Source organism: Barbus barbus, assembly GCF_936440315.1.
Source record: "Barbus barbus genome assembly, chromosome: 4".
NCBI lineage: Eukaryota > Metazoa > Chordata > Actinopteri > Cypriniformes > Cyprinidae > Barbus > Barbus barbus.
The window spans coordinates 35,253,092-35,267,145 of NC_136732.1; the positions used below are offsets into that span (position 1 = coordinate 35,253,092).

The 14,054-nt window shown below is 37.0% G+C and overlaps 1 protein-coding gene across 1 annotated transcript; it reads left to right on the forward strand.

Annotated features, from left to right (window-relative positions):
- Nucleotides 1–1,076: 1,076 nt before the first annotated feature.
- Nucleotides 1,077–12,962, forward strand: LOC306868559 (BAR/IMD domain-containing adapter protein 2-like 2; the record flags this gene model as incomplete). The annotated part of the gene is made up of 14 exons (XM_079414805.1): nt 1,077–1,130; nt 1,619–1,694; nt 4,891–4,977; nt 5,582–5,643; nt 5,766–5,837; nt 6,074–6,154; nt 6,686–6,817; nt 7,141–7,242; nt 7,514–7,565; nt 7,663–7,855; nt 8,645–8,710; nt 8,790–8,967; nt 12,729–12,769; nt 12,890–12,962. 14 exons carry the CDS (start codon nt 1,077–1,079, stop codon nt 12,960–12,962), a joined length of 1,269 nt encoding a protein of 422 aa, XP_079270931.1.
- Between the last annotated feature and the right edge of the window lie 1,092 nt (nt 12,963–14,054).

Here is a 14,054-nt window from a genome sequence, read left to right on the forward strand (position 1 = left end):
ACAATGTTCTTCAAAGAACATTATCTATCTATCTATCTATCTATCTATCTATCTATCTATCTATCTATCTATCTATCTATCTATCTATCTATCTATCTATCTATCTATCTATCTATCTATCTATCTATCTATCTATCTATCTATCTAAATATTAGTGTACGAAATAATTTATATATAAATTTTATATTTCATACTATATACCTCTATAACCCATACTCTTTATCTACATATCTATCCAATTCTACATAAATATTAGTGCGTTTAATATATATAATTTGTTTTTATTATAGTGAATTTTATTGAAATATTTTTTATTTTATAGTTTATTATAGTAAATTTAATTTAAATATCATTTTATATCATTTTTAATATTTAATATCTGTATTATATGAATATTAGTATGCTTTGTATGTACAATTTATGTCATTTTATTAAATATTTATATTATCATTATATTAATATTTATACTCTATATAATTATACTATATATATCTATCTATCTATCATATATATATCAGTATACTTAATATTTATAGTTTTTATTTTATTATATGTTTGTTATTATGTTTATAGGGATAATGACAGAAATGAGAGTTGTTAAAGAATATAACTGTTTTCCAAGCCCAAGCAAGTATAAAACACTTGTTTTGGGTCTGAATGAAAAAGAGCCAAATGCATACATGTAAAGGCAATAAAGGCTCGAGCAAAGGTTTCTGATCACTGCACTTTTTGAAAAATGCAAAAATATTGGCAATTCACCACCAGTCCTGTCTCCTATCGCAGGTGTGCAGTGTTTACGGCAGGTGTCTAACCTCAGTCACACTTTTATTACTCTGCACTGTTCAATAATTCACAAGCCACACAGGTGACAATAGCTCACTGTTTCCCTCTCTCTCTCTCTCTCTCTCTCTCTCTCTCTCTCTCACACACACACACACACTCACAAACTCAACGAGACAGGAGAGGACACAGGAGACAAGGGGGAGACAGCAGTGGGTCATCTGTCAGTCTGGTTGTTTGTTGTTTAGTCAGTGGATGTTGTTTATTTGTTTGTTGTACCACAGCGTCAGATCAGGATGTCCGGACAAAACAGTGATCAACTGCACCGCACCACTCTGGCCATTTATACGGTAAGCCTGAAGCCTCTCACTAATAAGTGTGAATTATTCACAATCATATGTACGTATATTAACGGAGTAGAACAAGATTAATAAAGTAGGCCTACATGGACATTCATTTACATTTATAAGAGATTTGTTGCCTGTATGTTTTTAAAAATGTAATTCAGAAACAATAATTAAACATAATTATTACATTGTTACAGTTTGAAGCATTATTATGTGTGCATATACACATGAATATACATATGTGTGCATTATAGAGAGAGTTTAATATAATCTAAAATATCAAAACGTTAGTGTACATGTTATATAGAGAATATATATATATATATATATATATAAATCAGTATTTTTCAAAACTGATTTTAGATAGACCATTTTGTTGTGACAAACAGCAATCTGTAACCAAGGTGACAGGTTGATGTGGAGTGGAGTATGTGTTGACATTTGATCTGTTATCAGACTCTCATTCTTACACTGTTTGTCCATCCGCTCAGAGCATAATGGAGCAGTTCAACCCAGGTCTGCAGAGACTGGTGTCACTGGGAAACAGCTACATTCAGGCTTTCCAAGGCAAGTCAACTTTAGAAAGAATGAATGCGGTAGATGGTAAGACTGAAAAAGCTAAAAGGAGGAAGAAGAAAAGCAAAGTGGTTGAACTTTGGCCTGCTGGCTGTCATTGACGATAATAAGTCAGCATTGCGGCAGCGTCATTGGCTGATTCAACATCATTGTTTAATGACTGTCTATTTTACGAGTCTTGAGTTTCACTAACTAACTCGCTGCACTTGTGAAAGTCTTTAATCTTTTGAAAGATGACTATCAAACAGTGTTCTAGTTTGGTAATCAACTTTCAACAGATTAAAGAACCAATAAAATAACGTTTTTGGTGATCGGACAATGAATAGGCCTATTTGACTTGATAGCAGAAAGAAAGGAAAAAAAGAGACAAAAAGGGCCATTAGGAACAGGAAATAAATTGTGATTAAAACAAGACAACAAATCAGCAGATTAAACAAGACAAAATGCAAATATATAAGTAAATATAGCTGCAAGCAGCAATGACGGGGCCAAGCACATCAGCGGCAAAACGAGAAGCAAAGCATAGCACGGAGCATCAGAACAACTGCAAAAATGAGTAATTGAAGCCATTTTAAGATTATTGCAGTCCAAATGAGTGATAAATCATTCAAAACTAGCAGTAATAGGATTGATTGACTTTTCACTTTTGACCAACAGGTGGCACCGTCAACAAATCGATGTGATGTGTTCTGTGTGACGTGACAATGACACACACACAAAGTTTGGTATCAATATGCCAAAGCATTGTAGAGATACGGCCTCAAGTGTCATTTTGGCATCATACCACAAATTCGTTGTTGTGGTATGTGAAAACCAGATAACTGACTATGGCAACGTTGGTATAACTGTTCTCAGCATGACCCAAGGAATCTATTAATAACAGTCTCGTCACAATAGGTAAAATTCATAGAACGATATAAGCACTTTTTTGCCATTTCATTATAAATTTTGACCACAAGATGGCACTGTCTCAAAACATTTTGAGTACTTTCAGGTCGTGGTCTCCATGGTACATATAAAGTTTCGGAATGGTACACCAATGCATTCGTAAAATATAGCATTTTATATCATAAACCTCCATTATAGTCAATGACAATTTCATATTTTGTTCAATTATAGCGCTACCAAGAGGCACAATCCCACCTAATTTTTGAAGTGTCCTTAGAGTGTGCCCATACATATGCGTGTCAAATTTGGTGAAAATCTCATTTTTTTTTGGAGTTATAGACATATTTGTGTGTAAGTAGAAAAAAAATGACTGACTGTTGATTTTGTTTGCATTTTTGTGCCACTTACTATCAAAATTTTGGCAATTATGCAATGAGTAAAATTACCGGGACGTTAAGTTTCCGAACTTCCTACGGTGGTTTCGTGTCGATCGGAGTAACGGTTTCTAAGATATTGCCAGATGTTTTTTAAGCGCTAAAATGCAACGTGGCGCAAACCATAAGGCTAAACCTGGCAAGTTTGGTATTGATGGACTCGGCAACGATTCAGGAGTCTAAAAAGGTGACTCCTGTGAAAATAAGTCAACCCCACCCAATTTTATAAGCATGTGAAAATTGGATTTTACCACTAGGTGGCGCTGCTTCGAAACTTCTCAAGCTCCTTGAGGGCATCGTGCTGATGACCCATAGCAAGTTTCGTAAAGATACGTTAATTCGTTCATAAAATATAGCATTTTACTACAAAATTCAACATGGCCGACGGCCAAAATGGCTGACATGGGAAAATTGGATATGGTTGGACTCAGCATGATGCTTTGAATCCAATGAGACCTGTTTTGTGATTTTTGGCCAAATCATTTACAAGTTATAAGCAAAAATATGAATTTTTCATATCTCCTGACCACTAGGTGGCACAGCGCCAAATCACTGCACGTAGCCTCAGCTCATGCTTGGTATAACATACACCAAGTTTCGTGTCAATACGCCAAACCCTTGCGGAGATATATCCTCAGATCCATTTTTGCGTGCTTTTCGGCAAATTCGTTAGTGTGGTATTCGAGAACGCTTGGACGAATCGACTTTAATTGCATACCTTTTGCCCTCCATGGTCTGTAGATGATCTGAGCCAATTTTGGTGAGAATCGGACAAATCGTCTAGGACGAGTTCGACAAAGTAGGTTTTACGAACAATTGAAGATAGCGAAAAAACTAAACCTTACGAATTTTGAATTTTGGACATGAGTCGACTCGGCTTGAGCCAATGATTCAGAGGAAAGAAGAATTTTAATTTTGTCTATGAATCCAACATCACTGGTACAGTGGCGAGTTAAGAGCAAACGATGGCAGAATTTGAATCTTTGTGTGAACTAGTCGTTTAATATCTTAACGAATTTAAATAAAATGTAACCTTTTAACTTGTTTTAATAATTAATCTTGTTTTCAGGATGTTTAAATGGTATTATTCTAAAACAAGATGTTAAAATTAGACTCACTATAAATGAATTAAAATATTAGTTAATATCAATTTAATATTATTACTTATTTATTTTTGCTTTATTTTATACATTTCAAAAATATTATATCATTATATATCATATGTAGAGTAATATATAATATGCAATATTTCATATTTTGTTCAATTGTAAATATGTTGTAAGAGTGTGCTTATAATGAAGGAAATGAGAGAATTTAAGTGTTTTTCAAGCACAAGCTTTATATAAAACATTTTTTGTGTCTGTCTCAATGAAAATGAAAATGACTGAATAAAATAAAAGAATCCACCAAATCCATAAATGTGTCCCTGGAGCACAAAACCAGTCAAAAGTAGCACAGGTTTATTTAATAGCCAACAGTACATTGTATGGTCAAAATTATGTTTTTTTTTCTCTTTTTCTTTTTTAATGCCAAAAATCATTAGGATATTAAGTAAAGATCATGTTCCATGAAGATATTTTGTACATTTCCTACCATAAATATATCAAAAGTTTTTTTTTATTACTGAGAAAAATAAAAGAATAAAGACGATCCAACACCAGTCCTGTCTCCTTTCTCATATTAAATTAGATTTGAGCACTACGATGGAAGGCAAAGGAGGGTTAACTTTTACTTTTTGTGTGAACTAGTCTTTAATATTTAAATTAAGCTAACCAATCTTGTTTTAATGATGCTAAGATATTATTACTGTTAAAAAAAAATCACACAGTGGTAAATGAATTAAATGTGTGTGTGTGTATCTATAGCCCTGGCCATCACCAGTGAGGCCTATTTCAATGCTCTGTCTAACATGGGTGAACAGGCCATGCAGAGCATGTCATCGCATTTGCTGGGTAAGATTTTATTTCCTCTTATTTAATTTCCTTTCACACTTTTAAATTACAGCAGGACACATTTCTGTCAAACTCAGAGATTTTTGATACACAGTTCATTTTCTTTTTTCTGATAAGTATGTACTTTCCATCACAGGGACAGAGTGAGAAAGAAAGAGTTATGTGTGTTTTTTGAGGGTGGTAAATTGGGAGGGAGCCAGTGCCCTTCACACACTCATATTGTACTTTGCTCTTGTAAATTCACCATGGTCCTCTTCAGATCTCTCTTACACACATGAGTGTGTGTGTGTGTTTATTTATAGCTGACATCTATCACCATGTTTTGGTTTAATGGAAAAATGTCATTAAATTTCAATGGTGCTTTTGTTGCTATGAATCATATTTTATGACCACAGAGAGGTGGTGCGGCAGCATGTGCGTGTGTGTGTGTGTGAGTTTTGTAGTCAATATCAGATAACTGCACCTCCTCTTTGATGTTAAATAATAAATGATGACACAACATTAGCTTGGCAGTGCAACCTTTCAAGGCTAATTCTTGCACTTTAACACATGGACACTCAAGCAGAGGCTGTTATATGGCTATATGTGTGAGTTTGTTTTGCAGGTGATGTTTTGATCCAGATCTCAGACAGTCAGAGGAGACTCACCAGTGAGCTGGAGGGAGTGGTGCGTTACCAATCCTCCTATATTGACCTCTATTCCATATCTTCTCATGCTGTTGACATAATGCATGTTTGATTGTCTATACGGCCAATCCCATGTTTGACGAGTCTGTGTGATTGATTCAGTTCCGCTGGTTCCACTCCGAGGTCCTTCGAGAGATGGACGACAATGTCAGACTAGATAAAGAATACATATTCGTGAGTTGTTTGGTATATTTTGTAAATGCAAGCAAAAAAATTACATTTTAAGAACAGAAAACATGCATAAACATCAGTTATTCTTACAACTAAAATTAGGAGCAGAATTAATATTTTACCAAATTAAAGATACTTTATCTTTCAGCCAACTCAGAACAAGGGATATTATCTGATTACAATGAATCTAAATATTGAAACTAAAATGATAGATGTTGTTGGGTCACTTTCTCCTCCAGAACAGCAGGAGGCGTTATGAGATTGAAGTGAGAAACCAGGCATCGGCACTGGAGAGACAGATGAGGCGAGGGGTCCCACAGGTGAGAGCAGTGTGTGACCCTTGCTAAATGGCACACTAGATTTGGACATTTCTGTGTGTTTATGGCATCCAGAGGATCGTAGAGTGTCTCATTTGCCATGTTTAGGTTCAGAGGGCAGATTGGGAGCTCCTTTAAGACAGCAGATTGCAATGTAACATGAACAACCACAATTCTTTTTGATGTTTAGAGACGGGATACTCTGAAATCAGTCAGTCCTCTGTGAAGAACAAAATACATTTCACAAATTTGGAATTGGTTAGATGTTTTAATATTTTTGAAATAATTCTCTTATCTCACCAAGGCAGCATTTATTTGATCAAAAATACAGCAATTTTATGAAATTTAAGAAACATTTGAATGGTTGTACTCAAGGGCTTGGCACTTTTTTACCTACTACTTAAAGTAGAAGCTCAACAAAACAGCTATTTTTAAGAGTGTTAAAGCCAAACTAATGCTGTACGGCTTTATTGTCATTCATGATGGTACAAAATATGAAAAAATAATGATAATAATGTTGATGGATGTGTGTAGGACGGCAGCAATTATGTGCACTTTCTCAGAGAGTGTCAGAAAGAGGCGCTAAAGGAGGAAGAAAGAAGATATCGATTCCTGGCAGAGAAACACAGCGGCTTCACCCAGTCCATTGCATATCTCATGAGCAAGGTTAATGTTATTACTTTTTATTATTTTCCATAATTGACTAGCTGCTTAATGGGGTGGGCTTTGGGGTCTAACCAAAGTGATATGGAGAAACTATTAAGGAAAATTTGCCAAGTGTTGTCATAAAACTTGCCATCTCAATTTTTTGCCTAATTATTTACATTTTTTGAAAGGGGAGAAACTCTTTGGACAAGACAAAATATTTGGGTAGCCTTATACTACATAAAATAATTTTTTAGAATATGATTTTTTTTCTGCCAATTAAAAGTTGTTTGGAAGTGCTCAGTTTGATTAATGTGTGTTTAAATGTTTAATTCCTCCCACAGACAGGGGGCGGCCTGCAAAACAGAGCAGAGGGGTGGAAAGATCTGGTGAATCACACGAGAGAATCCCGTCCACGCACTCCTTCACGACTGGAGGACCACATTGTGAGATATGACGACACAATAGTCATATTACCAAAAAAAAATAACCATATGATATTATATTTAATAACACTTAGTAGCCCTAAATCAGCGGTACCCAAACTTTTCAATAAGAAGGGTCAAAAATGCAAAGGAAAGTTGCATTATATGTTATTATTTTACAATGTATTAAATTACATGAATATATATATATATTTCAAAATAGTAAATTATTTGAAATAAAATTCACTTACATTGTTTTTTACATTTCAATGTTTCTGTGTAATTCTCTCAGCCTGATGTTAACCGCTGGGTGGAGCAACCACTGGGCACAGTTCCCTCTAGAGGTGTGGAGAGCTTATTTTGAAATGATAAAAGACATCTGTGAACATTACACACTGTTTTTTGTGTTTAATATGGCAAATTTTCTCCACTTCATCTTAGGCCCCTCCCCTCAGCCCACTCGTTCCAACTCCATCTCGGGATTGGGCGGAGGCAAAGTGATGCGAGCACTGGTGCCCCACCCTCCCTCTGCAAACTCCACCCTCCTGCCATTCTCCCGAGGAGAAACCATCACCCTACTCGTTAAAGAACCGAAGAATGGCTGGCTGTTCGGCCTCTCTGACAGCTCTGGACGGTGAGAGAACTTTCACACTTTGTCTACACTGATCCAGATACGTATGAATACAGCATTTTCATTTCAAAATGTTCTGTCAACATTAGCATTTTCAAGCTTTTCCAAAAGTTGTCACTGAAATGTCATAAAATGCTAAAATTATCTGTGCATGTGTAAAACAAAGTAATAAAAACTCACTGAGATGATACTTAGAGACCAGACATACTGTAATAAAGTCGTCCTGTTATTCTTATGGCACGATTATTTTATTATCAAAATATCTCAAGTCCAGGTCACAATTGCCTTTGCACGTATTATCTAAAACACAATTGCCCTCATATTTTGCCACAGGACAGCAATTGCAAATAAATATTATTATAAATGTTATCTTATCTTATATAATATGAAGATTGAACAAAGTAACATTATCTTTTGCAACACTATGAATGTGAATAACACATAGCAGGCATATACTGGTAATATATATCAGTACAATATGCGTCACGTGCGTTATCATTTTAAAATACTTCTGTTTTTACAGCCCACACTACAACGTGATAATGGCGGTTTCAGTTTTATCCACAAATATGTTGTCTCAGTGTGAATGGAAGGCTAAAACATGAAGAAAAAGATGGATTTTCAAATGTATCTGGATTGGTGTAGAAGTAGCCTTAGACTGGGCTGGTAAACAAAGTCCTAGATTCAAACTCCAGTGTCCATACATGATTAAGTGATGCACTGAAACACACATACAGTGCTCAGATGGACCACCTGATTTAGTTTCCTGTTCATTCAATCTGCATTGTTCAGGCAAGGCTGGTTCCCTGCTGCTTACGTAGGCCCCATGGATGAACCACCTGCACCACCTCTCTCCAGGTAAGCCAATACAGCACATTTCCCAACACCTGTGCATCTGCGCTTCAGTCTCATGACTTTGACCTCTTCCCCTATTCAGTAGCAGCTCTTTCAGAAGCAGCAGCAGTATGAGTAACTTCCTAAACCAACCCGTGAGCAGCAGGCAACAAACAGCTCCACCTGCACCTGGACCTGCACCTGCACCTCCGCCACCGCCACCCCCATCAACCAGATCCAGCAATTCCCGGCCGGTCACTCCCACCCCTTCAGAAAACAGAGTAAGATCTCTTAACATAAACCGTGTTACAGAGTAGTTCACCCCAGAATGAAAATTCTGTCATCACTTACTCATCCTCAACCTGTATGAGTTTCTCTCTTCTGTTGAACACAAAAGAAGATATTTTGAAGAATGTGAGTAACCAAGTACACTGAACAAAATTATAAACGCAACACTTTTGTTTTTGCCCCCATTTTTCATGAGCTGAACTCAAAGATCTAAGACTTTTTCTATGTACTCAAAAGGCCTATTTCTCTAATAATAATTCCAAATATTGTTCACAAATCTGTCTAAATCTGTGTTAGTGAGCACTTCTCCTTTGCCAAGATAATCCATCCACCTCACAGGTGTGGCAGATCAAGATTAGACAGCATGATTATTGCAGAGGTGTGCCTTAGGCTTTTATTAACAATAAAATGCTATTTTATCACATAGCACAATGCCATAGATGTCGCAAGTTTTGAGGGAGCGTGCAATTGCATGCTGACTTCAAGAATGTCCACCAGAGCTGTTGCCCGTGAATTGAATGTTAATTTCTCTACCATAAGCCGTCTCCAAAGGAGTTTCAGAGAATTTGGCAGTACATCCAACCGGCCTCACAACCGCAGACCATGTGTAACCACATCAGCCCAGGACTTCCACATCCATCATCTTCACCTCCAAGATCGTCTGAGACCAGCCACCCGGACAGCTGCTGCAACAATTGGTTTGCATAACCAAAGAATTTCTGCACATACTGTGAGAAACCATCTCAGGGAAGCTCATCTGCATGCTCGTCGTCCTCATCGGGGTCTCGACCTGACTGCAGTTCGTCATTGTAACCGACTTGAGTGGGCAAATGCTCACATTCGATGGCGTCTGGCACTCTGGAGAGGTGTTCTCTTCACGGATGAATCCCGGTTTTCACTGTACAGGGCAGATGGCAGACAGTGTGTATGGCGTCGTGTGGGTGAGCGGTTTGCTGATGTCAACGTTGTGGATCGAGTGGCCCATGGTGGAGGTGGGGTTATGGTATGGGCAGGCGTATGTTAAGGACAACGAACACTGGTGCATTTTATTGATGGCATTTTGAATGCACAGAGATACCGTGACGAGATCCTGAGGCCCATTATTGTGCCATTCATCCACGATCATCACCTCATGTTGCAGCATGATAATGCACGGCCCCATGTTGCTGGATCTGTACACAATTCCTGGAAGCTGAAAACATCCCAGTTCTTGCATGGCCAGCATACTCACCGGACATTAGGGGTGTAACGATACGCATATCGTGTATCGAACGGTTCATGGGCAGTTCCAAATGGAAGTGATCATCCCTATCCCCTTGGAGTGGGGACTTTGGAGTGAACAGGGCACGTGCGTGTCATTATGTAGTCGTTTGGAATGCACTTGGTGAAGGGAGCGATCTAATTTCCTCATTATCTTCAGCTGGTATGTTCCCGTGACAACGCATCATGGTGTGCGTCAGCAGATTCGCGTGAAAAAAGCACCAGCATGAAAAAAATATACATTTTATATTTTAAAAAGTTTTATATAATTTTTTATATATTATATAGCTTATTTAAAAAAAACTTTTAAAAATATGAAATATGTTTATTTGCAACAGTTATGATAACAACAATAAAAATACATTTTACATTTAAACAGCGACATCTGCTGTCAAAGGAACATCCCAGCTGAAGATAATGAGGAAATTACGCGCTCTTCACCAAGTGCATTCCAAACGACTACATAATGCCCTGCTCACTCCAAGGTGATAGGGACGATCACTTCCATTTGGAACTGCCTGTGAACTGTTCGATATACGATACGTGTATCGTTACACCCCTACCGGACATGTCACCCATTGAGCATGTTTGGGATGCTCTGGATCGGTGTATACGACAGCGTGTTCCAGTTTCTGCCAATATCCAGCAACTTCGCACAGCCATTGAAGAGGAGTGGACCAACATTCCACAGGCCACAATCAACAACCTGATCAACTCTATGCAATAGAGGACCCCCCCAATACAGTAAAACTGCACATTTTAGAGTGGCCTTTTATTGTGGCCAGCCTAAGGCACACCTGTGCAATAATTATGCTGTCTAATCAGCATGTTGATATGCCACACCTGTGAGGTGGATGGATTATCTCGGCAAAGGAGAAGTGTTCACTAACACAGATTTAGACAGATTTGTGAACAATATTTGAGAGAAATAGGCCTTTTGTGTACATAGAAAAAGTCTTAGATCTTTGAGTTCAGCTCATGAAAAATGAGGGCAAAAACAAAAGTGTTGCATTTATAATTTTGTTCAGCATAGTTTATGGTAACCATTGACTCCCAAGTATATATATTTTTTTCATACTATGGAGGCCGATGGCTGCTGTCAACTGTTTGGCAACCAACATTTTTCAAAATTTCTTTGTTTGTGCTCTACACAAGAAAGAAACTCATACAGGGACAGAACGACGTGAGTAAATTATGGAAGAATTTACATTTTTGGGTAAACTATCCTTTCAATAACACATTTTAGTTCAGTAATGTGACATATTTCTGGATAGAAATTAGAGAAGAAAAATTCATTTATATTCAGAATATTAACTAATTTTAATTTAAACTTATTTTTCTAAATAAAATTATGAAATTTTGATAAAAATTCTGATGGATAAAATAAAAAAATGCATTTTATCCATCAGCAAGACTATGAAGATATCATCAATTTCAGCCAAAAAGCAAAGGTTATTACATTGTGATAAAAGATTATGAAGGCAAACATTTTTGTCTTTGCATTAATGTGCACAGTTTGTTGTGTAACGTTAACATTTAGAGAAAGAAATTGTATTAAGAAGGTAAATAGGGTCCAGTCTGATTCATGTTGACTTTATAATTGAAGAAAAATGATCACATTCCGTTTCTTTCATCAAATAATCCATTAATATTGCACACAAAGTAACAATTTACATGCAGCAGCTGTAATGTAGTTATCCTTTGAGCGTGTTTTACATTCTGATGTGGTTCGTGGTGTTTTTTTTTGAAGATCTGCTGATGCTAAGAATATTTTAAATCCCTGGAGAGATTCCTGACTCTAAACTAATGTAAATGTGGAGATAAGATGAGAACAGGCTGACTTTGAATTTTAAGAGTCATTTCCTACTGTGGCCAGCAGGGGCACTGTGGTGAAGTGCTGTTCTCTACTACACCTCATCCTTCATTCTGGTGGCTGCAAGGGCGCAGCTCTTTCTGCTGACGGTCTGTGTGTGTGTGTGTGTGTGTGTGTGTGTGCTTTGATGTGATCCTCTGATACACCACAACAGGGCTACAATTATATATGAGCCTATTGCTTCCTTTTGCATTTGTTGTGGTTTGCTGTGGCTATATATTTGTATTGTACAAATATCAATTTGAAATTTGCTCAGGTACTTAAACTTATTGACAAGAACAGGCCTACAATTACAGTGATGCCATAGAAGAACCATTTTGGGTTCTTTGAAGAACATTTCAGTGGACAGTTCTTAAAAGAACCATTTTAATAATCTAAACAACATTTTCCACTATAAAGAACATTGTATGCAATGGAAAGGTCCCATGGATGTTAAAGGTTCCTCATGGAATCATCAATGCCAGTAAAGAACCATTATTTTTAAGAGTAGGCTATGAGAGTATTTTCGGTACACTTCTCCAGATTCAGCATCACATTTTTCTGGTTTTGCTGTGACGTAAGTAGTTTAAAAGCATTCTAAAACAATCATCAGCTGCTAAATAACTTATCTTATTTTTACAGAGACAAGATGACTATGATTCTCGACCACAACTTTTTCCAAGGTTGGCAAAAACACATTGTTTCATATCCATTAACCCCCTAATTGTGTTGCCTTTTGTTTTCTACGATCTATATGGCAGATCTATGACTTTAACATGTTCATTTTTTCTCTCTGTTTACAGAGGCACAAATCCATTTGCCACTGTGAAGCTGAAACCCACCAAAACCAATGACAGATCAGCTCCACGCGTATAATACGTCAACCAATGGCACGTCAGCTCCTTAACAGTTCTTCAATGGCTAATCAGTGCTGCACATTTTACTGTACGCTGTTCAGCCATTTTCAAAAACATTCATTTTCCAGAGTAATCAGTACAAAGCATCACATTTAGGACAAAACGAATCAAGAATGATCAATGACTAGTCTTTAAAAGCCCATTAAAGCAGGTAGTTAAGCTAATTTACCTTTATCTTCAGGCTGTTGGAGGGTCTGCGGCAGCAAACACAATTAATAACACTCTTTTATATGTAATGGCCTCATAAATATTTGGTCACTTAAGTCACACTTAAAATATATGAATTTCATGAAGTGGCATATTCAAACAAGCATTGTGCTTTAGTAGATGTGGGAAGTCAGTTCTTCTCAAATTCATGCTGGTCCAGTTCATCACATTAACTATGAACATGTTGAACTAATGAAATCTGACAAAAACGTATTTTTGTGAAATGTTTGGCTTGAAAAGTGTCAAGTGAAAAATGTACTATAAAATAAGTCCACTGGGGTTGATATTTTGTCACTTTATGCAATGACATTTTTAAATGTGGCTTACATGTCCAAATGTTTAGTCATTTCTGTGTATTTTCAAACATCACTTCCATTCACTTATATGCTGCAGATCAGGAAATGTAAATGCAGGTCAGCTGAAGTGCTTTCAAGTGCTGAGATAAGTGCATCTTTTCCATCTTTCCATTTTTTAAATAATTGTATATAATTTGCATTATGTATGCAAAACACCATGTAAAGCAACACATGTCCTCTGAATGCACTTTATGAATGTATACTGTCATGTTTGTTGCTATTGGGGCTGTTTTAACTACAGTTCTGTGTGGTCTGACCTCTGGGACCCCCGCGTCTCTGATAAGCGACTATCAGTCTCTCTCTCCCGCTCTGTGCTTGAACTTTGTCTCTCGGCTCAGTTAATTCATCTGACGCATCCAATTATTAGCTGCCTCTAAATTGGCTGTTCTGTCTGCTTAAGTGCCTATAAAGTGAATGTTCATTTTAACCTTGACAGTAATTGGTGTGACCTTCTCCTGAGGTGTCAAGCCCATTAGTACAAACCCATT